Source organism: Cynocephalus volans, chromosome 12 (genome assembly GCF_027409185.1).
Source record: "Cynocephalus volans isolate mCynVol1 chromosome 12, mCynVol1.pri, whole genome shotgun sequence".
Classification (NCBI taxonomy): domain Eukaryota; kingdom Metazoa; phylum Chordata; class Mammalia; order Dermoptera; family Cynocephalidae; genus Cynocephalus; species Cynocephalus volans.
In genome coordinates this window covers 70,653,561-70,675,300 of record NC_084471.1, presented here as the reverse complement: position 1 = coordinate 70,675,300, position 21,740 = coordinate 70,653,561, and the positions used below count along the sequence as shown (strand labels likewise).

General features: G+C 48.9%; 2 protein-coding genes across 3 annotated transcripts; both read right to left on the bottom strand.

The window, feature by feature from the left end:
* Positions 1 to 2,925: 2,925 nt before the first annotated feature.
* DDN (dendrin) lies at positions 2,926 to 7,030 on the bottom strand. Its single transcript, XM_063075332.1, has 2 exons — positions 6,822 to 7,030; positions 2,926 to 6,404 (listed from the first exon to the last, which is right to left on the bottom strand). Exons 1-2 carry the CDS (start codon positions 7,028 to 7,030, stop codon positions 4,475 to 4,477), a joined length of 2,139 nt encoding a protein of 712 aa, XP_062931402.1. The 3' UTR covers positions 2,926 to 4,474.
* A 3,074-nt stretch (positions 7,031 to 10,104) lies between these two features.
* Positions 10,105 to 21,737, bottom strand: PRKAG1 (protein kinase AMP-activated non-catalytic subunit gamma 1). Of its 2 annotated transcripts, none has more exons than XM_063074640.1 (12): positions 21,644 to 21,737; positions 17,592 to 17,640; positions 13,033 to 13,142; positions 12,749 to 12,830; positions 12,592 to 12,650; positions 12,403 to 12,448; positions 12,245 to 12,299; positions 11,848 to 11,974; positions 11,577 to 11,742; positions 11,390 to 11,427; positions 10,975 to 11,121; positions 10,105 to 10,822 (listed from the first exon to the last, which is right to left on the bottom strand). In XM_063074640.1, the coding sequence occupies exons 1-12, from the start codon at positions 21,650 to 21,652 to the stop codon at positions 10,715 to 10,717; spliced, it is 996 nt and encodes a 331-aa protein (XP_062930710.1). In that variant the 5' UTR covers positions 21,653 to 21,737; the 3' UTR covers positions 10,105 to 10,714. The 2 variants fall into 2 exon arrangements, with proteins under 2 accessions (XP_062930710.1, XP_062930711.1); XM_063074641.1 differs by lacking the exon at positions 21,644 to 21,737 and adding an exon at positions 18,134 to 18,206.
* Between the last annotated feature and the right edge of the window lie 3 nt (positions 21,738 to 21,740).

The following is a 21,740-nucleotide window of genomic DNA, read 5'->3' as shown; positions in this document are numbered from 1 at the left end:
CTTTCCCACATCTCCTCCCCTATTTCCTACACACCATAGGTTGTGAGCTCCCTGAAAGCAGAAAGTGTGCCTGAGTCTCTTCTGTGTCTCTAGGGCCTGGCATACATGTTTAAAAGATGAGTGAACAAATGGATTATTGAGCGGATGCTGACTCTTTTCCCCATTGACCCACTTCGCACACTTCCTGCATCCTCATGTTCAGCCATCTCTCCTGGTCCTCTCCTCGCACACATACACACTCACACTCCTGACCTTGACACTCTCTGAAGTCCCAGAGTTATGGCCTGGTGCTTGGTTTCTTTTACCCACTTGTGGCTTATCTAGAGAAGTCCTTGGGCTCTCCTGAGAGTCTGAAAAAGGGAGAAGACTCTTGGCTCCTTTTAAACCACATTAAATGGACTCCATGGGGGGCAGAAAGGGGTTTCCTTGGGAAGAACCTGGCTGTTGGGAGTGTAGTAGGGTCCTGCACTAACCTGAGGTCTGCTGCCCCAAACTGACCACATCGTCCTGTGTCTGCTGCCCATACTCCTGACCAGCGAGGCCGTCCCAAGGTGGGGGGTGGTTGTGGCCTCCCTGGCAGACACAGCCAGATTTAGAAGTCATTTTCGCAGCAGGGAGCATCCAGCCTCCCACCCACAGGGCCCTGCAGGGCCAGTCTGAGATATGGCTCAGCAGAGGCTGCCCCCAGACCTGCAGTCACTCCTCCCCTTCTCTCTTTCCCTTTCTCCCCAGAACTTCAGCAGCTGGTGCTGACTCTATCTTTAGGCAAAGATGGAGGAAGTTCTGAAGGAAGCAGTGTGTTGCACTGACACCCTAACCCCCAAAATGCTCCCATTATACCATTCACCCCTTCAGGGGGCTGTTTCCATCTACCCCAGGGCTTTCCTCTCCTCTCGACCTGGCTGCCTGTTTCTCCTCCTCCCCTGCTTCTACTTCTCCCTTCCCCTTCCTCCTGTTCCCGTAGCCCAATACTAATGAAATAGCCCTAGAGTGAAATACTAATCAAAGCTAACACTTATATATCACTTACTGTGCACCAGGGATGGTTCTAAGTGTTTTACATATTGGATTTGTTTGTTTGTTTGTTGTTTGTTTGTTTGTTTGTTTTTTGCTGCTGGCCATTACAGGGATCAAACCCTGGATCTTGTTATCAGCACCATGTTGTAACCAACTGAACTAACCAGTCAGCCTTACTGAATATTTTAATCCTCCCAACAATCCTATGAGAAAAGCACTTTTAATAACCTCATTTTATAACTGAGGCACAGAGAGGTTAAGTAACTTACCCAAGGTCACACAGCTAGTAAGAGGTAGAGGCAAGATTTATTTATTTTATTTTATTTTTTTGGTGGCTGGCCAGTGTGGGGATCCAAACCCTTGACCTTGGTGTTACAAGGCTGTGCTCTAACCAACTGAGCTAACCAGCCAGCCCCGAGGCAAGATTTAAACACTGGCTGCCTGGCCCCAGAGTCCATGATCTAAACACAACACTACCCCAGTTCTCTGACAATGGTAGCAGTGTGAGTGAGCTCTTAGAAACTGGCCTCTTGTGTACATCCTCAAAGGGGCTCAGATAGCATGGCAGAGCTCACTCGCAGAGGGCCAGCTCCTCCACTATCCCATGCAGCTCACTTCTTCTACCAGTCCCAGAGCCCTGAAGCCCCTGGATTGTAGCAAAATCCAGGCAGATACTGTCACCACTGCCCTGGCCTTCTTCAATTTTCCTCCTAGCCTTAAGTCTATCCTCTTCCTAAGCAACCCGAGGTCTAAGACACACACTCCTCGGCTAGACCAGGCTCACTCCAACCTGGCCTCAGTTTTCACTCATATATTATCTTCCACAACTCCCCTGAATGCTCTCTCAACTGCTGTCAAACCAGACCATTTGGTAATCTGCTAAACATACCCTGTTTACCCACATCCATGCCCCTATTTTTGCTGTTCCCTCTACTTGAAATGCCCTTTCACCAAATTCTATCTCAGATACCACCTCCTCCATGGAGACTTCCCTGGTCTCATAAAATCTATACAACCTTCTTTGTTTGATTCATAGTACTTAACACTCACTGCTCAGTGCTATCTTTCGTGTGTTTTCGTCTTCGCCCTGTTGTCAGGCAGGCCTTACTCATCTCTCCTGGAGCCCAGCCCAGTGCTGTGTTCCTAATAGGTGCTCAGTAAATGCTCAGTAGTTAGAATTGTAGTTGGAATGGAGGCAGACCTCAGGAACCTTTGATATCTGCCCTAGGTAACCCCCACTGCCTTTACTTCTTCCAGCAAGGGCTAACTTGAAACCAGGCAGGTTCTGGGATGGAGCTTCCTGGGTAGTTCTGACCAATGCTCTCCTCTCGGGTTCAGAAACCCAAAGAGGAGACCCTCCTCCACTGAATGAAGGCCAGCCGGGGCTCGGGTTGGGTCCAGAGGCCTCCCAGGCCGCCTTGCCTTCCTCAGCGTCCTGCCCAGTCTCTCTGGGTGCTGGCAGGGAGTGATGTCGAGATAATTGGAGACTAAAACCATAAGTGGTGCGAGAGGGGAGCAGGGGATCTCAACTCTGAGCAGGAGTTGGAGCTGGCGGGACTCGGTGGAAGTGGGGGTAGAGGTGGGGCCGGGGCCGGGCCAGGACCCAGCGACTGGGTCTGGGCAAGCCCCCGCGCCTGCCTTGCCAGCGGTGTCTAAATTTACCCGGGCTGACTCAGCCCTTGCCCGGAATGGGGGGCGGGGGTAGAGTGCTGGGGCAGTGGGAAGAGCCTGCCAGGGGTGGGGTGGGGGGCAAGGAAGGGAGAATCCCGGCTGGGGGAGGCAGGAGTTTCCACCAAAAAAAGAGAGTCCCCCTCACACCGAGCGGGAAGGAGAGGAGGAGCCCTGGGGGAGGGACACTGTGGGGAAAGGGTCAGTGAAAGGAAGATGCTAAGGCTGATTAAAGGGAAGCTTAGATTTATTGAGCGCCTACTATGTGCCAGGCACTGTGCAAGGCGCTTTACATACATTATCGCATTAAATCCTCACAACAACCCTGCGAGGTAGGTGTTTATAAACCCCCATTTGACAGATGAGGAAACTGAGGCTCAGGGAGGTGAAGTGATTTGTCCAAGTTCACATGGCTAGTAAATAGCAGGGATAGAGAAGGTGTCCAGGATCGGAGAGAAAAAAAAGACTTCAGTGTCTGAGTCCCAAGCCATTTGGCATGGATGAGTACAAAGAGGGGCTCGGCGCGCTCCAGAGGTCTGGGAGGCCGGAGACCTGCTCCCGGCCCCGCACGGCTGGAGGCGGCAAGACGAGGGACAGGCGCGCGGTAACTAGGGATCGGATTAACCAGCAGTGTCAGCACGGCGGGGACTCAGAGACCAGCAACCTGGGAAATCCGCGACCTGCGCGCGCCCCGTAGTGGCTACAGCGAGTATCACACCCCACACGTGCAGGCTTCTTGAAACCAGTCTTCTTCCTTGCCTGGCTGGTTTCTGGAAGAGGCAGCGACGCCAAAAATTCTCAGGGTTCTTTCAAGTAGGCGATACCACCTGGGAAATCGTGGTCATGCTTCAGAGTACCACTAAGGGACATTGGGGTGGAGGAAAAGAGGAAGGCCTAAAGAGGTCCCAAGATGATTTACTGGCTGCCTTCCGTCCCCAGCTCCGACCACCACAGGTCAGGGGCAGTGATGGGGCCACTATCCTGCCCTGCCTTGAGGAGCGCCCCCAAACCTGGGAGGCTGGGATAAAAGCCCCTTGCCCACTTACTCAGCTCTTCTGCAAACCCTGGATAGTCTCCTGAATTGAGGATGAGTGCAGGTAACAAGGAGGCCATCCAGGAACCCTCAGACTTTGTTCATTCATTCCCAACTCTCTTTCTTGGCTGGTTGATGAGATAAAGTCTTCCCCAAAGATCCCAAAATACCACGGATGGAAGGATGGACCTTAGAACTCTCTCATTTTACACACCAGAAGACCTGGAGGCTTGGCGAGGGAAAGCGACTGGCCTAAGGTCAACCAGCAAGTCAGTGGCAGAGTTGGATTGAAACCCAAGACTTATGACACCAAAGTGAACCCTCTGCCTGCTTTGCTGGTTGCTTCTGGACACATTCCTTTTCTGCCAAGAACCCCTCTGTCACCTGGTCACTCTGTGGCCTAGTCTGAAGCCTCTCCATCACCTCCCCCCTGCCCAGACGTCACCCTCCTACCTCCCTGATCCAGCTAGGCCTCTCTGCTCAGCTCCACACCCAGAGCACCAGCCCCTGCTGAAGACCTCACCTATGTGCCCTGAATGTAGCAGGCATTAAAGCAGGTGCTCACCCTCACCTCTCCTGAAACAAAATCATGAATGGCCATATGTTCCCTTTCCTTTCATTTCTATTTCAAATATGGGAACGGGTATGGGTATGGATAAAAGGAAAAGAGAAGCAAAGGAAGTCTTGTGGGGAAGAAAGGGGACCAGTAGGCCCAATGACGGATGGGTCAGGGGACACAAACACAAGAAGGGCCTCTCACTGCCTCTCCCTATTTCCCTGTGGGGTCCCCTTGGTGTCCCTCGCCCGGAAGAGGGCCTCCTCGGTTTGGTTGATGGCATCTAGAATCTCTCGGATACTGTCGCTCAACTCCGCTTTCTTCCCGTCCTCCCGGGGCTGGATGTTCCCAACCCCGGGCAGGGTCCTCTCTTTCCGCCAGGATGCGCCCAGGGCTTCTGTGTCGCTTCCTTCAGAGGAGCCACTGTGGACGCTGAGCTCCTCGGCTTCGTCGGAGTCCGAGTCCGGGGCGGTATGGCGGCGGATGCGGGACACGGCTTCCCTCAGGGCCCCCGCATAGGGCCCGGGGGTCCGCGCCCAGCCCCGGCCGGTGCGCCGCGGGACAGCCGTCACTTCCGAGCCCCGCACGTTGCCTGCCCCTCCCGAAGCCCTTGGGCCTAAGTCTGGGTGCTCCGAGCTACCTGGCTGCGTGGGGGCGTCCAGCAGGTCTACTTCACCGACCGGGAGCCCCAAGATGCGGGAGGCGCGCTCCTCCAGGGAGGGGCCCACCGGCTTCCCGCCCTCGGCCTCACACCCACGCCCGCAGCCGGGCTGGTGTACAAGGCGACTGCTCAGTAGCAGTTTCTGGCACGGAGAGGGGACGACCGCGGCCACCTGGCCCTCCTCCTTGCCGGGCTTCTGTTGCCCAGAGGCATCCCCCGCAATGCGCGGCACCCGAGAGGGAAAAAGCGGCACCTGCTGGCTTCGAGGGGTCGGAACATACTGGGACCGTATCACCACGCACGTGGCATCAATGACAAAGACGCCTTCTCCACGAGCGGGGCCCCGGGAACTGCGGGGCAGGGTGTGGGCGCGGCGGGTCGCCTTCCAACCCTTCAAGGTCTCAGGTCCTGCCCCCTCTCTCTGACCCAGGGACTCTCTCCATCCAGTGCCTCCTGGAGCCCAGGGTCTGGGGAGTGTCTGGCTATGCTGGGGAGGCTGCTTTTTAGGGGAGGGAATCCAGCATTTGGGGGACCAAATCTGCTCTCTTCCTTCTTTCCCTTCCCTTGAGCCTCTGAGGTGGTGCCTGGACCTGGGAGCAGGACGCGGGGGGCTGGGAGTCGCAGTCGTAGACCCCGCAGGAGCTGTCTCCGCGCCTGGGGTCCCCGTAGCTTTGGCTTGGGAATGGCCGTCGCTACCGCTGTTCAGGCCAGCAGCAGCCAGCCCCAGGTTTTTCTCCGCGGCCCCCTTGCCGGCCTCCGGCCTTGCTCTTGCCGCTCCACAGCCTGGGAATTCCCCCAAGAGACCCCGCCCCTGTCGGAGACCCCAAGCCCCGAGGACGTCCCGGTAGATCCGAGGATCCAGCCTCTTCTTCGTGCGCCCTCCCTCTGTCCTGGCCGGGGTCGGAGCTGGGGCTGATGAGGCGGGCTCCTGGGAGAGCTCGGGGCCTCGCTTAGTCCCCAAGGTCCTGTGGGGGCCTTCGTAGGAAGGCGGAGCCACGTAGGGTGGCGGCCGGTCCCAGCGGCGTCGCGGGGCAATCGCGGCACTACCTCTCAGCAGCAGGTGAGCCTCGTAGCTGGGGGGCCCCGGCCGCCGGCCTCCCCAGGACCCCGCCCACGCCGCCCCTGGGTCGCTCTGTGGCTGTGCGGATGGGCGGGGAGCTCGCCCCACGGGCCCGAGGCGCTCCGGCCTTGAGCGAGCTGGGAGCCCCTCAGGTTGGACTTCCCGAGGGGCGTTGCGGGGCTCCGGGCGGGGCCGACCCGAGGGGCTCCGTCGGGCCCCTCCAGCCTTGCGTCTTTTCCGCTCGGTCTCCTTGGCCTCCCGCTCCTGCGACGCCGCTTTCCTTTTCTCTTGCTCTCGGGCTCGGACCTCTGCCAGGGGCCCCGCCCGCCAGTTGGTCGCCTCCTGCAACACCCTGGAGGGCCAGGGCCGGCGGGGCGGCGGTTCAGGGGATCTCGGGCGCGGCCCACACCTGGGACAATGAGCAGGAACCCAGGTGAGCAGTTTATGGGGGAAGGGAGCCAAGGTCCGGGGAGCTGGGAGCACTGGAGACCACTTGGGGCAGCCATGTGAAGGGGCGTGTGTGACCGTGTGCGCGTGTGCACGTGCGTATATGTTAGGGCTGGAATCGAAGCAGAACTCCTCGCCATCTCTCCATGCACACTTTAACAGTGTCTGCCCCATCTCACCTCTTGCCCTTTCTCACGCCCACTCCTGTCCCCCCAAACAACTCGGGATGGATGAGTCAGGCCCCAGCCCTCGGGGTGGGTGGGGGAGGGAGGTGTGGAAAAGAGTACAGGGAGCAGCTGTGTCTGCTGGTGCCTGCTTGGAGGTCCGGACCCCACTCCCCGCCCCACCATTCTCCTCCCCTCACCCCTCCTTCACTCACGTGCGGCTCTGGGGCCCGCGGGCCCAGTGGCTGGCCTGGAAGTCCATGGGCTGTCGAGAAGGGGCGCGGCGACTATAATGACAGGAAATAGTCTTCACTTCAATCACCAACAGCTTGGACTTCTGCACCCAGAGGCAGCTGCCAGACTCCTCATCCTGGAGCTCCCGGGGGCTGTCGGGCCCCTGGGAGAATAGCGGTCCATCCAGCATCCTGCCCCACCCCACCCCGGCCCCCCACCCTCCCACCCGCCCCAGGAGCCCCCTCCCAGCCCAGGGAGCTGGTGCCCACTGCAGAGCGGCGGGCCCAGGGACTGGGAACTATATATACCCGGGCACACGTGTGTGCCTGTCTGTGTGTGTGCGCGCGCATGTGACACGGCGCGGACGGCTCAGAGCTGCTACCTCCCCCATGTGCACGGCCGCCCCCTGCGGCTGGGGATTGGACGCCCCTTCCCACTGCTCTTGTCCCCCAAGCCTGATGGGACCCGCGCGAGTGGGCGGGGGAGGGGCCTATGATTCTTGCCAAGCTGACAGTGTCCCCCTCCCCCGCCCCCATTTCTTCAACCTTCCTGTCGTTTTAACACTTTACTCTCCTGCTCGTCAGGTTGCCTGACCACCAAGGTTCCGCCCCTGACTTCCTACTTCGGACTTCAGTTTCCCCGACAGGGAGTGGTGAGAATGGAACTCAAGGTCTCTGCCTGCCACTCTTTGCTGGTTTCCATGGGGCTGGGGTGTAGGAGGGGCTGGCCCACGGCTGGGGGGCTATTTTTAGCGGCAGTGGAGCTCGGGTGCAGAGATGAGATGAGTAACCAGCTTCCATGTGGTGGAGAGAGGAGGTGGTGGCTTTCATGAAGCTTTTGTGCGACTTTGGGGGAGAGCTGCCTCCCCCAGCTGGAAATGGGTGACCCCCACACCCTTAACTTCTCACCTTCTCAGTGATGTAGCCCAGGGTTCCTGGAGCAGCAGGACACAGGAGTTTGTCTTGGCCACCCAAGCTGCCCCACCACTCCCATTCTAGATGTTTGTCCTCGGACATCATGGAGCCCTCCCACAGCAGCAGCCTCTTCCCCCCAATCCAGAAGCTAGCTTTTCAGGGTCACAGTGTGCCCACACAGCTCTACCCAGCTTTATGGAGGACAGAATAGAGTGCTTATGCACTTGCACCCTTACAGAGGGGGGTGGAGGAGGAATGGGGGGCTTCCCTGGCAAAACTAATCCTGTAGCAACTGAAATGGTAAAAGTGGCCCCTATTTCCCAGTGTAGAGCTCTCCCTCACCACCACCACCACAATGCCTAGTTCACTCAGCCCCCCTCTGAGGCGATGCTCAAGATGCTCACCTCTTGGGCTCATTCTTTCTTGGGGGGTTATTGCTTACATCCACATGATCCCTCCCCCTAAGCCTATGCCAGGTGTCCCCTGATTCACCATGGTAATGTTAGTGGCAGCACAGCCCACGCCAACCCTTCCATGCAGAGACTTAGCAACCATGCCTGGCAACCATGGCAGCAGCTCCAGTGGAGGGAAGGATGGCAGGGAGGGGGAAAGAGAGTGTGTATGACTATTGTTCCTCAGGAAGAGGGGATAATTTGACTCTACTGAGAGAAATAGGTAAGAATAGAAGCCTGTAAGTCTCCCACATTTTATCATTTGTCTTTCCCTCAGCTCCATCCTCAGGCTCTGAGACTGATTGGGTTTTAGGGAAAAATGGGAGAAGCAAGAGATCCCAGTTTGTTCCACTAAAGTACATGAAGCCCTTTGTGGACAGACCCTTCTTTTTAAGGGGATAGGAGCCAGAAATGTTGTTGTGAGGGCAGAGACAGACTTACCGAGAAGCAGCACAACAAAACCCGGGCCTCCTGCTCCCTAACATGGACCTTTAGAGAGAACCCAAGTATCCCTTGTCCCATCCACTTCACCCCCCTTGATTCCATCACCTACCAGCTATGCTGATGACTCTTCGTTTGAAGGTGCTTCCTTCCACTCTGGGTCCCACCCAAGTCCTAAGGCTTCTTAAAGCCCTTGCCTCCTCCCTAAACAAATCCTCTTTCATGATGGAATGTGACATAAGGAGACATCTGGCCTTTCCACCATGCACTCACCCCCACACACATAAACATGCTCTAATGTAATAAGTTGGGAGCCTCCCTCTCCCAAGTTTCGGAATGTGCTGTGAGAGCTGTGAGGAGGTGAATGCAGGAGGGGCTTCTCCACAGCCATAATGCAGCACTGAAGGCTGAGCTCTGACAAGTGCCTTGATGCTTTCCCCTGTGTCCCATCAGGAAACCTAGTTTGGAGGAATCAGTATGGTATGGCTGAGGGTTCACCAGAAGGCTGAGGTACAACGGGGATAGGGGTAAGGAATTACTCTGAAATTGCTCCTGTCTTGGATGGGAAAGTTTATCATGCCTGCAAAGCAATAGTGAGATGGTACCCAGAATGTGGCTCATAACCCAGTCTAGCAGTCCTTATTGTGTTTGGTGCTGACTAGTGTTTTGGTCTATGGGTTTCAGCACGGGGAACGAGTCTGATGGGGTGATGATAGTACTGCTCTTCTCCCACTCCCCACTCTCCACCTCATTCTCACCTTGGAAGTAAGGCAAAGGATTTATATATTTAAAGATAGTGCCAGCTCAGCAAAATCTAAACACAGTCCAACCTTCCCTAAGAAAAGCTGATGACAGTGGCAGGTTTCTCTGCCCAGAGACCCTCAGTCTTTCTACTCTTTGGAGACCTAACACTGTTATGAGATTTTTTTTTTCTTTTTTGGCAGGTGGCTGGTATGGCGATCCAAACCCTTAACCTTGGTGTAATAACACTGCGCTGGCTGGTATAAGATTTTCCTTGGGTCCCAGCTATGGTCCAGGCAGAGGGGAAAGTGACATAATAAGGGGAAATACAGGGAATGGGGTATGGAAGAGTTATAAAAGAATTAGACAGGTAGTAAGTATAGTGTAGTGGTAGAGAGCATAAACCTTGAAGCCAGACCATTTAAGTTCAAATTCTAGCTCTACTTTTACTAGCTGTGTGGTCTTGGGCTAGTTACTTAACCTCTCTGTGCCTGTTTTTTTTTCTTTTAATCTGGAAAAATAGAATAGTATCTACTATTGTTCTGAGGATTAGACGAGTTAATGTACGTAAAGCACCAAGAATGATGTCTGACACAGTTATATATATGTGTGTGTGCTATTTTTATTTGTGCTGTTAATGATGAGTAGAAGAAGCTATATGAAGTAGGAAGGTTGGAGCAATACTTTGAGAGAACTGCAAAAATCAAACACTGCAATACCATGAGGAGATTCTTGTCATTTATTTAGATTTGCCATGAAAAGTAATAACCTTGGCTAATTACTCTGCCCTCCTCCTCCACCTAATCTCCGTCTCTCTTTACATACACACAGCACAGGAACCCAAAGGCCCTCCTCCCCACTCACATTATGGGAAGAAATGTCACTAAATGGACTCAGCCTCCTCCGTACAGCATGAAACAGAATGAATAAAAATATCTCTATGGAGTTTTGTTGTGCTATTATCTTAGGGTAGAGTCGGGGCAGAGATAGAGGCAAAAGCAGGGTGAGGTCTGGGGATCTCTTAGAGATCAGAATTTGCCTGCAGGGCACAGAGCCTACAGTTTAGCCAGAAACGGGGCTATATCTAAGAGGACAGGGTCTAGAATTGGCTAGGCCGAACATTTTTCTCAAGTGTATGTGTGAGGGTAAGGGCAGCTAAAAATCCATTCTCCTTCCTCTCCCATGCCTCCCTTAGCTCCCAGATAGAAGGGTAGGGGGCTCCTGAGCAGGGAACAGAGTCACAATTCATCCAAAGTTTCATCTCATTTCCAGAGCTTCCAGCAGGTAGTGAGTGTGGCACATCCCCTGGTGCTGCCTTCCCCTGCCTCAGGGCTTCTTCTCTCCACCTGTGAGCACCAGGGCCTGCAGGATATCAGATAGTGATACAATTCCCTTGACCACATCATTCTCATCCACTACTACAAGTCGGTGAACCTGGCACAGAGCAAGAAGGGAGAAGGGGAATGTTTAGTGCCAGCTAAGATAGGTTGAGCCCCACTCCTCAGCTCTTACCCTCTTTGCCAAACCCCACTTTTGAGGCTGCTCTCCCCCAACCCCAGCTCCTTTAGGATCACTGGCCTCCCTACCTCTGCTTCCACCAGCCTGTTGATAATGGTCTCCAGAGTTTCATGAAGGTAGCACTTGAGAACACCCTCAAAGTAGTGTGATCGATGTTGTAGGGCTTTAGTCACAGACACATCTAGGTTATTGTAGGTCTTTTCTGCTGCCAGATTCTGGGGAGAGAGAGGAAGGAGCTTGCAGGGAAGCAAGGGAGCCAGCCCCCAAACCCTAAATCCACCCAACCTCACCAGAGGGATTTAAGGCAATTGTCAGCCATGCCCATAAGCCATGCCCAGCTCATTCAATTCCTTTTCAAATTTGATTTGAAAGCTTAGAAGCTTCTAAGACCCTTACATCACAAAAGAGACTCCCTTCTTCTCCCTCTCCACATTCAGCACCCGCTTCCCTTCCCTACCTCCCAGCCCCTCCACAATCACTCACGATAACATCAAACTTGGAGTAGATGTCCACCACACGCCCTAGGGGGACAAAGGCAGCTCAGCAAGGAGGATCTGGCATCCAATGCTCACCCCACACAAGGAATCACTCTCCTGGCTGAGCAGAGGGGAAAGCAGATTTTCCCAGAGCCACCCTGGAGCCCTCCCTCTCCTTCTCCCCAATCTCTCACCTTTCTCATCCACCACTGGCAGGGCCGAGACTCGATGCTGTACAAAGATGCCCAGAGCCACGTAGACAGGGGTAGTAGTGCGGACCATAGCAATATTGGCATAGGTGCCAATCTGTAACTCTTCCAGAGACTTAGACATGAACTCTGGCTTGGGGAACTCAGTGATCTGAGAAAAGAACCACTGGTTTGAGTTTCAAGGCCCCCAAACCACTCTTGGATACCCCTCCAACCTGGTATATAAGAAATAAGAACTGTGCTGAGGAATACTTACAAATAATTTGAGGAACTTGAGGATGCGCTTATGGGTGAGGATATATAAGGTGTTGCCTGATTCCGGATCAATAACTGGCAGCCTGTGGATCTTGTTTCGAATTAATGAAGAGACTGCATCAAACAAGCTGTGGGAAGGTGGGGTATAATAAGTTCCATACTGCTGGAACTGAGGGTGATTAAATAGCTCCATAGGGTATGTCTATAAACAGGGAAACTGGTGGTTAGGGGAGGGGAGCAGTGTGAAGACCAGACTTAAAAAGAGTGTGTATGTTTGTTAGGAGGTGTGTCCTTTCTCTCTTCTGCCTCTTTTCCTGGATCTTTGGTTGTCTACGGCTTTAGCTATGCTGATGGCAAGGCTCTTCCCCTTTTTGGACAAATGGATAGCTGGAACTCACCTGGCATTAGGAGAAATGCAGACAAGTGGTTTAAAGGAGTCTTGTAGATATACCTCTGAAGGGAAAAGGGATGGTTCAAAAAATACCACCATGAAAAAGTGTTTCCCAAGAAACTCTTTATCCCTTTATCCTTTTACATCCCCCAATTCTCTACATACCTCTCCAAGTTTCTATTTTGTGTTCTTCTAGCTCATAGATCTGCACCTGGAAGCCGAAGCAACATAATTTGAGACTTATCTCCCTGCTTCATTAACCCCCTGTAGCTTGCTTAGAGGAAAAAAAAAAAATGAGAATGAGGGACTTTGGGCAGGGAAAATGGTTTTGGTCATTGGGCTAAGGTTCCTTACCAAGGCTGATTTATAGTAGCGGTGCAGGATATTGATGAAATCAGTGATGGTCAGCATGCCTGGAGGCCAAGACAAGAGCCTTCAGCACTGCCTAAAGCTGCTCTCCCTGCCCAGCAAAAGATGCCAATAATACTATGTTCCAGAAACTTTTGCTTACCCACAAAACTTTGCTTCTTACTATCCCACAAAGGGGCAGCTCGTACACCATTAGTCACCAAAGCAAAGAAAGCTTTCTTCACCTGTAGCCAAGAGAGTAATAATCATAAAGGGAAATTCAGAGGGGAAAGTACTGTAAAAAAGAACAGGGATTGGGTATGTAAGGGATACCATGAGACTAACCCCATAGAAGGATGAGGATATTACCTTTAGAATGAGATAGGATGAGAGGTATTAAACTAGAGACTCTAAGGAAGGGGGAAGGGAAAAAAGGATTTCACCTACCTGCAGGGAAGTATCAAATACAACCAATTTGGAGCTTGTAGGAATCAGGTCATAGCAGCGATGAGACTTCATGAAGGAAGTATACACACTGTTGTTGGATTCTGGGGTCTCTGTATAGGGTGGGATAGTTAGTAGCTTCCTTCCATGCAAAAACTCCCATGATATTTTATAATGCCCCCTATTCTGTCCATTTTATTCCTATTATTTCCATAAAACCTGAGTAAACCCCTTAGAAACTATTTCATCCAACCCTTATCTCCAGGTAACACTATATCAGTTAGCTCCTCAGGTAAAAGAAGGCTGTCTAAAACAGAAAGTCTCTAACTCTCCTTAACCTGTTCTCATCTAAAAGTTTTTCTCTTTAACCCAAGTTTTTCCTTTTTTTTTTTGGCAGCTGGCCTGTGCAGGGACTTTCATCTATTTAGCACATTTTCACTTGTTCTTTTTTCTCAAGGAAGATGAAAAACCAAGTAAGCTTCTTAAAATTCTTCCAAGACCTGTAGATGGGAAAGTCATGGTCAAGCTAGACCATTTCTCATCAACACTAAGGTGGAACCCAGTGTTCAATCAACCTGGCCCAAAACACCCTGAGGGTTCATTCTGGAATGATCCTGTGAATCAGAAATCATTCCAGCCACTCTAGACAAGTGGGAGATCCTAGCTAGGTTTACATTTCTATTCCTGTGATTTTGTTTGCTCTAGAGAATCAACCTCCCAAAGTAATAGCCTGAATGTGCTACATACTATGTTACATGTATTTAAAAATATTACATCATTTAATCCTTACAACAAATCTGTAAGGTAAGTACTGTCCTCATGTTTCAGATGAGAAAACAGGTATAGAGTAGCTAAATAAACTGCTCAAGGTCACGCCACTAGTAAGTGGTAAGAAAGACTCAAATCCAGATCTACCTGATTCCAAAGTTCATGCTCTTAAGTCCTACGCCAGTTTCTGTGTGCGTGTGCGTGTGCGTGTGTGTTTAACCAAAGTTATACAGGCACACAGTTTGAAGGGTCAAAGAGTTTTACCTCTCCCTGAAGATGAGCACATTCACCTCTTTCATACTTAGTTCGATGTCTTTAAATAATTTGCTTATATTGGAACATTGATTTTTTTTTCATTGTGGGGCATTAACTATTATCTTCTTATCAAGGAAGATGGGAATTTTTAGTTCTATTTCCTACCATCACAAACATGCACCTCCCCCATCCCTGATTCTTCCAGGAGTAAAACCATAATGTTGGCTATAGTATTGAAATCATTTGACTGAATATTCATTATTCAGTACTAAGCCAAATAGTGAACTCTGATTTTTTTTTTCGTTCTTTCAGAACTTGGTTTTCTGTGGAGTTAATAATGGTCTTGTCCTTTTGTTTGCTTAATTTTCTGTGTATAGTAGTTATAAACAATTCAACCCCCAAACTCTTCACCACTTGTTTAAATTTCCTTTCAAGTTCAGAAGGATTAAATATTCTATCAATTTAAACTACCAGAAGAAGTCTTTCTGGAGCCTTCTGCCTGTTCCAATCTGAGCTGATGTGCCTGTGTGCACTGCTGTCATCTGGGGTCTTCCTTCATTACCAGCCAGGGGGCCCTTTTCATATCTCTCATGTATTGATGCTCCTGTTTCCTGTATCCCATGCTTTCATCATTTTTGATTACTCCCTTGTTTTGGTGGAACACATCTTCTAGTAGCTTCCTGAGAAAGGGTGCATGGGAGGTAAAATTTTTGAGATCTTGCAGCCTGTAGATATCTTTATACTACCCTTATCCTTGATTTATAATTTGGCTGGATATAGAATTCTAGGTAGGTATTTATTTTCCTGCAGAATGTGGAAGGCATTGCTCCATTGCCTGCTAGCTGCTGGTGTTGTTGAGTCCGAGGCAACTCTGATTTTTTGTATGTGACTTGTTTTTTCCTCTCTGGAAACGCATAAGATCTTCTCTTTGTTTCCAGCATTCTGAAATCTCATGATCACTGTGTTTTGGGTGGGCCAATTTCATTCATTGTGGTGAATGTTCAATGGCTCCTTTCAATATGAAAACTAATGTCCTTCAGTTCCAGGAAATGTTCTTGAATTATTTCCTGGATTATTTCCTTCCCTCTATGTTGCCATCTTTCTCTTTCTGTAACTCATATTATTTAAATAGTGGACCTCCTAGATTGATCCTTTAAGGTTGGGGGGTTTTGTTTGTTTTTGAGGGTTGCTGTTTCAAAAATTTCTTTTCTCCCCTATTTCCTACTTTGATTTTTTAACTCAACTTTCTGAGTGATTTCCTTACCTTGATTTTCCAAACCTCCTACTGGGTTTTTAATTTTTGCTATTATATTTTTAATTTTAATTTCCAAGACCTCTTGTTTTCTGAAAATTCTTTTTTAAAGTTGAATCCTATGCTTGTTTTGTGGTAGAAATGTGTTCTTTTACCTAAGTATATATTAATGTTAATTAACAAAGTTTTCTTCTCTGTACATTGACATTTCCCCCCAGTTGCTTTCTTCTGTTTGTTTCTTTATGGCGTATGTGGAGTGGGGTAGGGGGACAGTTTGGATGACTTTTTTTCATAGAGGCTTTCTTGAGATGTTTGGTAATCCTTGGTTTAAAGGAGGATTCAAACCATATCTTAACAGCAGAGGATTAAAAGCTGACTGGAAGCTCTAAGTGTGTACGTGAGCCTGGTTGACTATGAGCTATTAAGATAGGGAACATTCAGTACTTTTTTTTAGGACTTTTCCCTCAAGGTGATTCTAGAGAGAATTATTATTCAATTTTGTGCTTGGAGGGTGAAGTCTTTTCTGCTAGCATTCTGGAAACTGAACGGGGGGAAGAGGGCTGGAGACTCGTCATCCAGTCTAGTTCAATTCATGCTCCTGTTTTTAGTACAGTACCTCAGCCCTCAACTGTGGCTGAGTTCCTCTCCAGACCTCCAGTCTCTGCCAAAGTTGGGAGGGGGAGTTGCCCAACTGTACTCACAGAGGTAGGGAGTCTTGGGTTGTGACTGTTTCTTAGACCTTCAGTGCTTCTTGGCTTTCCTCCCTGCTGGCTATAACTCAGTTTTCTCTGGTCTGCTAAGTCATTCACTACTTTTCTGTTTGCTTTCCAGTTTCCCAATAATCATTGCTATTGTCTTTTCTACTGTTTTTCCTATCCTGATGGGTTTGTACCTTTTCTAAAAAATTACTTTATGGTGGTTTTAGGGCTTTTTGTGAAGAAATGAAGGTGGATGTATTTATTTAATCTTCCATCTTTAACTGGAAGCCTAGCATTGTTTTTCAAACTTGAGAACTCACAGACTTCCAAGAACACATCTTTAGATACCAATTGAAGATATACCACACTGATCGTTAAATACTACCATTTTAGGCCACAGGCCCACAAACATATTGGATTTGGCTTTCCCAGTGTTTTAAAAATAATTTAAAACTGTTGCCAAGTTTTAAAACTCTGGAGATTTACAGAAAAATCGAAATTCTCAGTTTCTTTTCAAAATAAGATCTGGCAAAAACAGATCTTAATTGACCAGACTTGGATAGTTGCTGCCTCCTTTTAGATATGACACAAGATCTACACATTGTCACAGTCATATGTAGTCCACCTCACTGCTTGGTCCATGTAGACAATTTGAGTTTCTGGCTCCTGCCTTGGTGCTAATGCAAATGTACTCAGAAACACAAAACAGGCACTGATATAATGTGATAGTACTCAGTTATGATGTCATCAAGATAATTCAAAATATGACTATATTAACTTTTTTGGATACCAATATAATGAAAACAAAAAATGTTTTAATTCTTGTCAAGAACTCACAGGCCCCTAACATGTCCTAGAATCTTTGACACTATACTACTACTTTTTTTTTTTTTTTGGCAGCTGGCCAGTACGGGGATCCAATATACTACCTCTTAATGTCTATACTCAGCCCATATTTCAATCCTCTGGGAAAGTGTGTACCCCTATTGCCATAAACATGTCCTGGGAAGAGCTAGGAATATTCTTGGGCAAAATCCTTTACTAGAGATGCCTGTAAGCTTTGCCTCTTTCTACATGGCCTAGGGTTAGACTATTCCATACTAACCAAGTATATGGGCAGACATTGGAATTGTCTTCTCCTGTGCCCTAGACTTTAGAGGTTTTGTGCTTCTATTTCCAAATAAAGGTTTTCAAGGTCTTTCCATAATTTGTGTACACTCAGTGGCTTTAGTGAGCTTGTGGGATGATAAAATCCTGTGGCACTGTTTCTGTACTACTCAGAAAATACCAAGGACTTCTAAAGCATGGTTAGCCAGCCCAGAGTTGCCTATGGAAGTTTTCCCTTTACCTCAGATACTTCCCTCAAGTGGCTTGATAAATGAAGATATTAATCATCCCCTCTGCCCAAGATTTATTCCTGGGTGATCTTGCCAAACTATTATTTCTGATTTTTGTGGTTTGGTACACAATCTGGCCCCGCTTTGACTTTCCCAGAGGGAATCCCAGAAGAGATTCAAAAGCATTGCTGAAGACAAATTAGTGTCAGGCTATGGTTTTCATGCCCAGTTTCCTTTCTGCAGTAAACTTACCTTGACGATGCTCATTTTCCAGAGCTGAGGAGCTATCTGAAGAAGTGACCTAGAGAGACAAGAGAAACATAAATTCAGCTTAACCTAGGTTCCATCCATTTCAGCCCAGCAACATTAGGGAAAGGTTGGTGAACTAATGTAATAACTTCCTTTAAAGCTCTATAAGGCCCTTCAGAAGAATTATTTAACCTTCATAATAATCCTGAGGTAAATATTATGATGAGCCTTATTTTCACAGATTAGGAAACTAAAGGTCAAGAGACATTAAGCAACATGCCCAAGATCATATGGCTAGTAAGGAGTGGAGAAGGGATTTGAACAGGTATCTGTCTGCTTCCAAAGCTTATGTTCCTATATACTCACTGCCTAATGAAACATTAGGTCTTAAAAGCTAAGACTAAAAAATCTGAGCTCAGGGCTGGCCCCACAGACTCTCACAGATCTACTTTATCAAAACAAGGAAGCCAAAGAGATAACATTGTCTTCCCCAAACACTCACTAAGCATAGCTCTGGACCCTAAAGTTATAGATATACCCCTTACCATTGAGAGAGGGCCACATCTGGGGAGGTTCTCAGTAGCTGACTGTCAACCCAACATCCAAAGCTTGAATGGCTGAAGGGTAGATGAAGAGCAAGAAATGTTCTGAAATAGGGTCTCAGCACCCTAGTGAGTCAAAGGCTGCCATAGCCCAGGGAATGCTGGTTTTCCAAGTTTCCTTTCCCAAGATAGCCTGAGATTAAAGAGTGCTTTGAATACAGACAAACCTTCAGAACCATCTCTGTGTTCCCTCAAGTGGGACCATTTGGAAATTTCACTGTTATTTAGGAACCCAAGAGGGATCGTGACAACTTTCATCCACTGGCATCAACAGTTTTGCCTCCATTTGCTCTGGGTAACATCCTCAAACAAACATAAAAAGCCTTACTTCATCTCCATAGCTTCTGTAGTAAAGTGAAGTTAAAGGCCTTGGCTTGAACCTGGGATATCAGCTGGCAAAGAGGGTCAAGTTGGCAGGACAGCCCTAAACTTCCCTCCCCTAAAAGGCCAGGAGAGAGGGCAGGGGGAAAGAGGGATAATCTCCCTCTCCTCTTTGGGCTGCATAAGACTATCAACTTGGCCTGACATTTTGGCAAGGCTATCGGAACAACAGCCTCATCACTTATAAGTGGGAGAGAGGGCTGTTCAGCAGTAAAGATACACACATGGCATACCACAGTCTCACAAAGATTTATACAAAGGCACAGAAAAGCTACCTCTATATCCATTATATGATACTTACTGCTCTTTGCTACAGTTATGTTGTTCATTATCTATCCCAACCCATTATAAATTCCTGGAAGCCTAGAACTATCTTATACTTTGTATCCCCCATACTTCATAGCTTGGGTTTTGCATATAATTCACAACTGTTTTGTTTTTTAATTCTGTAATAATGATGCACCTTGATATGAACAGAGACCTAAGATTAAGTTACAGGGAGAGAAAAGAGGCACATAGCTAAATAGAGATATAGATACCAACATAAGAGATTCAGACACAATTGAATACATGACTTTGTCTTTTTGCCTGTTTCTCCACATGAGAGGGAGAATTATGTCCACTCCTTTCTACTTTTAATAATACAGGAGACCTTAGAAAGCACCACTATACTACATAAGTACAAAATATTATTACAGAGACAGAGGCCAGACCTGACACACAGACTCACAATTTCTTCCTAACTCCTGATCCACATTTCCAACTGTTTGTTTGACAACCACAGATGTCACAGAATCTCCTCAAATGCTTCAATATGAAACAGAACATTTGTTCCCCCAATCCTATTATTCTTACTGTGGGTCCCATCTTTGTTTTTTGGCATCCCTGTCTTCCCAGGCACCTAGAACTATAGTCTTGATTCCTCCACTCTCCTTAAAATGTATCAGCTAAGCTGATATGTCAAAAATGCCTCAAATCCCATTTCTCTCCTTTCCATTTTCACAGCCTTAATTTAGGCTTTTACCTCTCACTTCTGCAACATTCTCCATACTGGTCTCCCTGTCCCAAATCTATCTCCTCTTCAATTTATCTTCCATGCTTCACAAGTTCTCTCACCAAAGCATCTCAGGTTTGGAAGGTACTTTCGTCTGCAGCAACCAGGAACTCACTACTTTCTGAAGCAGCTCAGTCCATCTACAGAAAGCTGTTAAGAACACTGCTAAAGCAAACTCACTGCCTTGCTCATAAATCTTCCATGGGTCCCCTTATTACAAAACAAAATTCAAACTTAGCATGGTATGCAATACCTTCAACCTGATCTTGGCCTACTTTTCCAGTCTTTTCTCCCATTGTGACCAAACTCCAAAGCTCCAGTAATATCAAGCCACTGGCTCACCCCAACTTCTCTGTCCTTGCTCACACCATTCTCTCAATCTGCAGTGCCTTCTCCTGGGTACACAGTAATTTCTCCCTCCTCTATGCTCTCACAGTCCTTTGTCTGCATCTAGATGACAGCATTTATTACAGTTTACCTTAAAGAACAGCTGCTACTGGCTTGCCCTCACCCCCACTCCAGTTAGACTGAGCATTCTCAAAGGAGTTTTCTTTTTCTTATTTATTTATTTGTTTATTTTTTGGTGGCTGGTAGGTACAGGCATTGAACCCTGAACCTAAGCGTTACCAGCATTTTTCTTCTTTTTAACAATTTCTATCCCCAGAGCCTAATCCAGTACATAAAGTGTGAGGGCTAAATTGGAAATTTTATATAAAAATGCTTTGTAAACCAAAATATGTTTACAAGTAAGTAACAAGTAATATGTTATTTTGAATTTAATGGAATCAGACCTTTTATTCCTGCTCAAAATTCTCTGTAGGTATCCTTGTCTGAGTGACCAATTGCAAATCACATTATCACTATGGTCTGTTTTCTTCTTTATAACCTGAGACACCACTCTCTGCAGGTAGAGAAAGGGTGTGGCAAAGAATTGCTCTGGGCATGTAAATGATCCAAAGAAAAGTGAACCTGCAGCCCTTACACAACTACAGTAACAAATGATAAAAAACCAAGATGGGAAAAGTTACTCTGTCTGACAGAGGATACGTGGTTAAAAACTGTGGAGAGGGAGGCCGGCCCGTGGCTCACTCGGGAGAGTGCCGTGCTGATAGCACCAAGACCACGGGTTCGGATCCTATATAGGGATGGCTGGTTAGCTCACTGGGTGAGCGCGGTGCTGACAACACCAAGTCAAGGGTTAAGATCCCCTTACCGGTCATCTTTTTAAAAACAAACAAACAAACAAACAAAAAACTGTGGAGAGGGAAGTGGATGGGAAGGGTTCCAGCGTGCTAGAAAAAGGATCCTGAGAGCGACAGTGGGTCCAAACATGTAGCAGGCAACCTGCAGCATCTGTAGGAGGGTGACAGGGATCTGCCACAATTGGTCAATGCCTGCTCGCCAAGAATGAGCTGTGCCAACACGCCTGCTTAGAGTCGCAGAGCAGGGCATGACCTAAACTTGTCCAAGGGACACGGCGGCCTCTAACACTGAAAGATTCCCTCCTTCGTGGAATCCCTCGTTCCCGGTCTTATTAAGGGAATGTGAATTCGCTGTAGGTGGTATGAAAGTCTCTCAGATGTCCCTCCTGCAAGGGACTGCAGGGATCAGTCACACAACCAGCGTCCAGGAGCTACCTGCAAGCAGGATCCCACCGAACTCTCCTTCCTCAGCTAGCAAAGCCACATCACAGCCTCGCTCTCTCAAGCAAACTTCTGAAAGGGCTTGAGGTGCTAAGAGGAAAGCAGGCCCGAGATTGCCAGAGCGTACAGGGGCTCCAAGGAGGGAGCTAGGAGTCAGTGTCCGCTCGGGCTGAGGGCACGGGCGCGGCCCAGACCTAGGAGATGCGCCCAGCGAAGGAGCGAAGGAGCGAAGGTGCAGGGTCCTGGGACGCGACACCCACCCGGCTGCTACTTGTTAGACAGCAGCGTCAGCCCCTGCCCAGCCCTCCCGGTCTCCTAACGGGGGGGGGGTCTCAGTCTCCACAGCGCCCCCCGCCGCCCTCCCGCGATCCTCACCGTTTCCATTGCAAAAGGCGCCGGCTCGGCTCGCAAGCTTTAGGAAGCTAGCGGGGAGCAGGCCCCGCCCCATGTCCGGTGCCGCGACGCCACTTCC

Bases quoted from the DNA above. Each gene is read 5' to 3' on its own strand.
- PRKAG1 (XM_063074640.1), bottom strand. The intron at 12,300-12,402 runs GTATGTAGAGAA...TTTTCCCTTCAG, and splicing joins CAAAATAGAAACTTGGAGAG to AGGTATATCTACAAGACTCC. The intron at 11,122-11,389 runs GTGAGTGATTGT...CTCTCTCCCCAG, and splicing joins ACTCCAAGTTTGATGTTATC to AATCTGGCAGCAGAAAAGAC.
- DDN (XM_063075332.1), bottom strand. From the start codon at position 7,030: ATGCTGGATGGACCGCTATTCTCCCAGGGGCCCGACAGCCCCCGGGAG. The intron at 6,405-6,821 runs GTGAGTGAAGGA...TCATTGTCCCAG, and splicing joins CGCGGGCCCCAGAGCCGCAC to GTGTGGGCCGCGCCCGAGAT.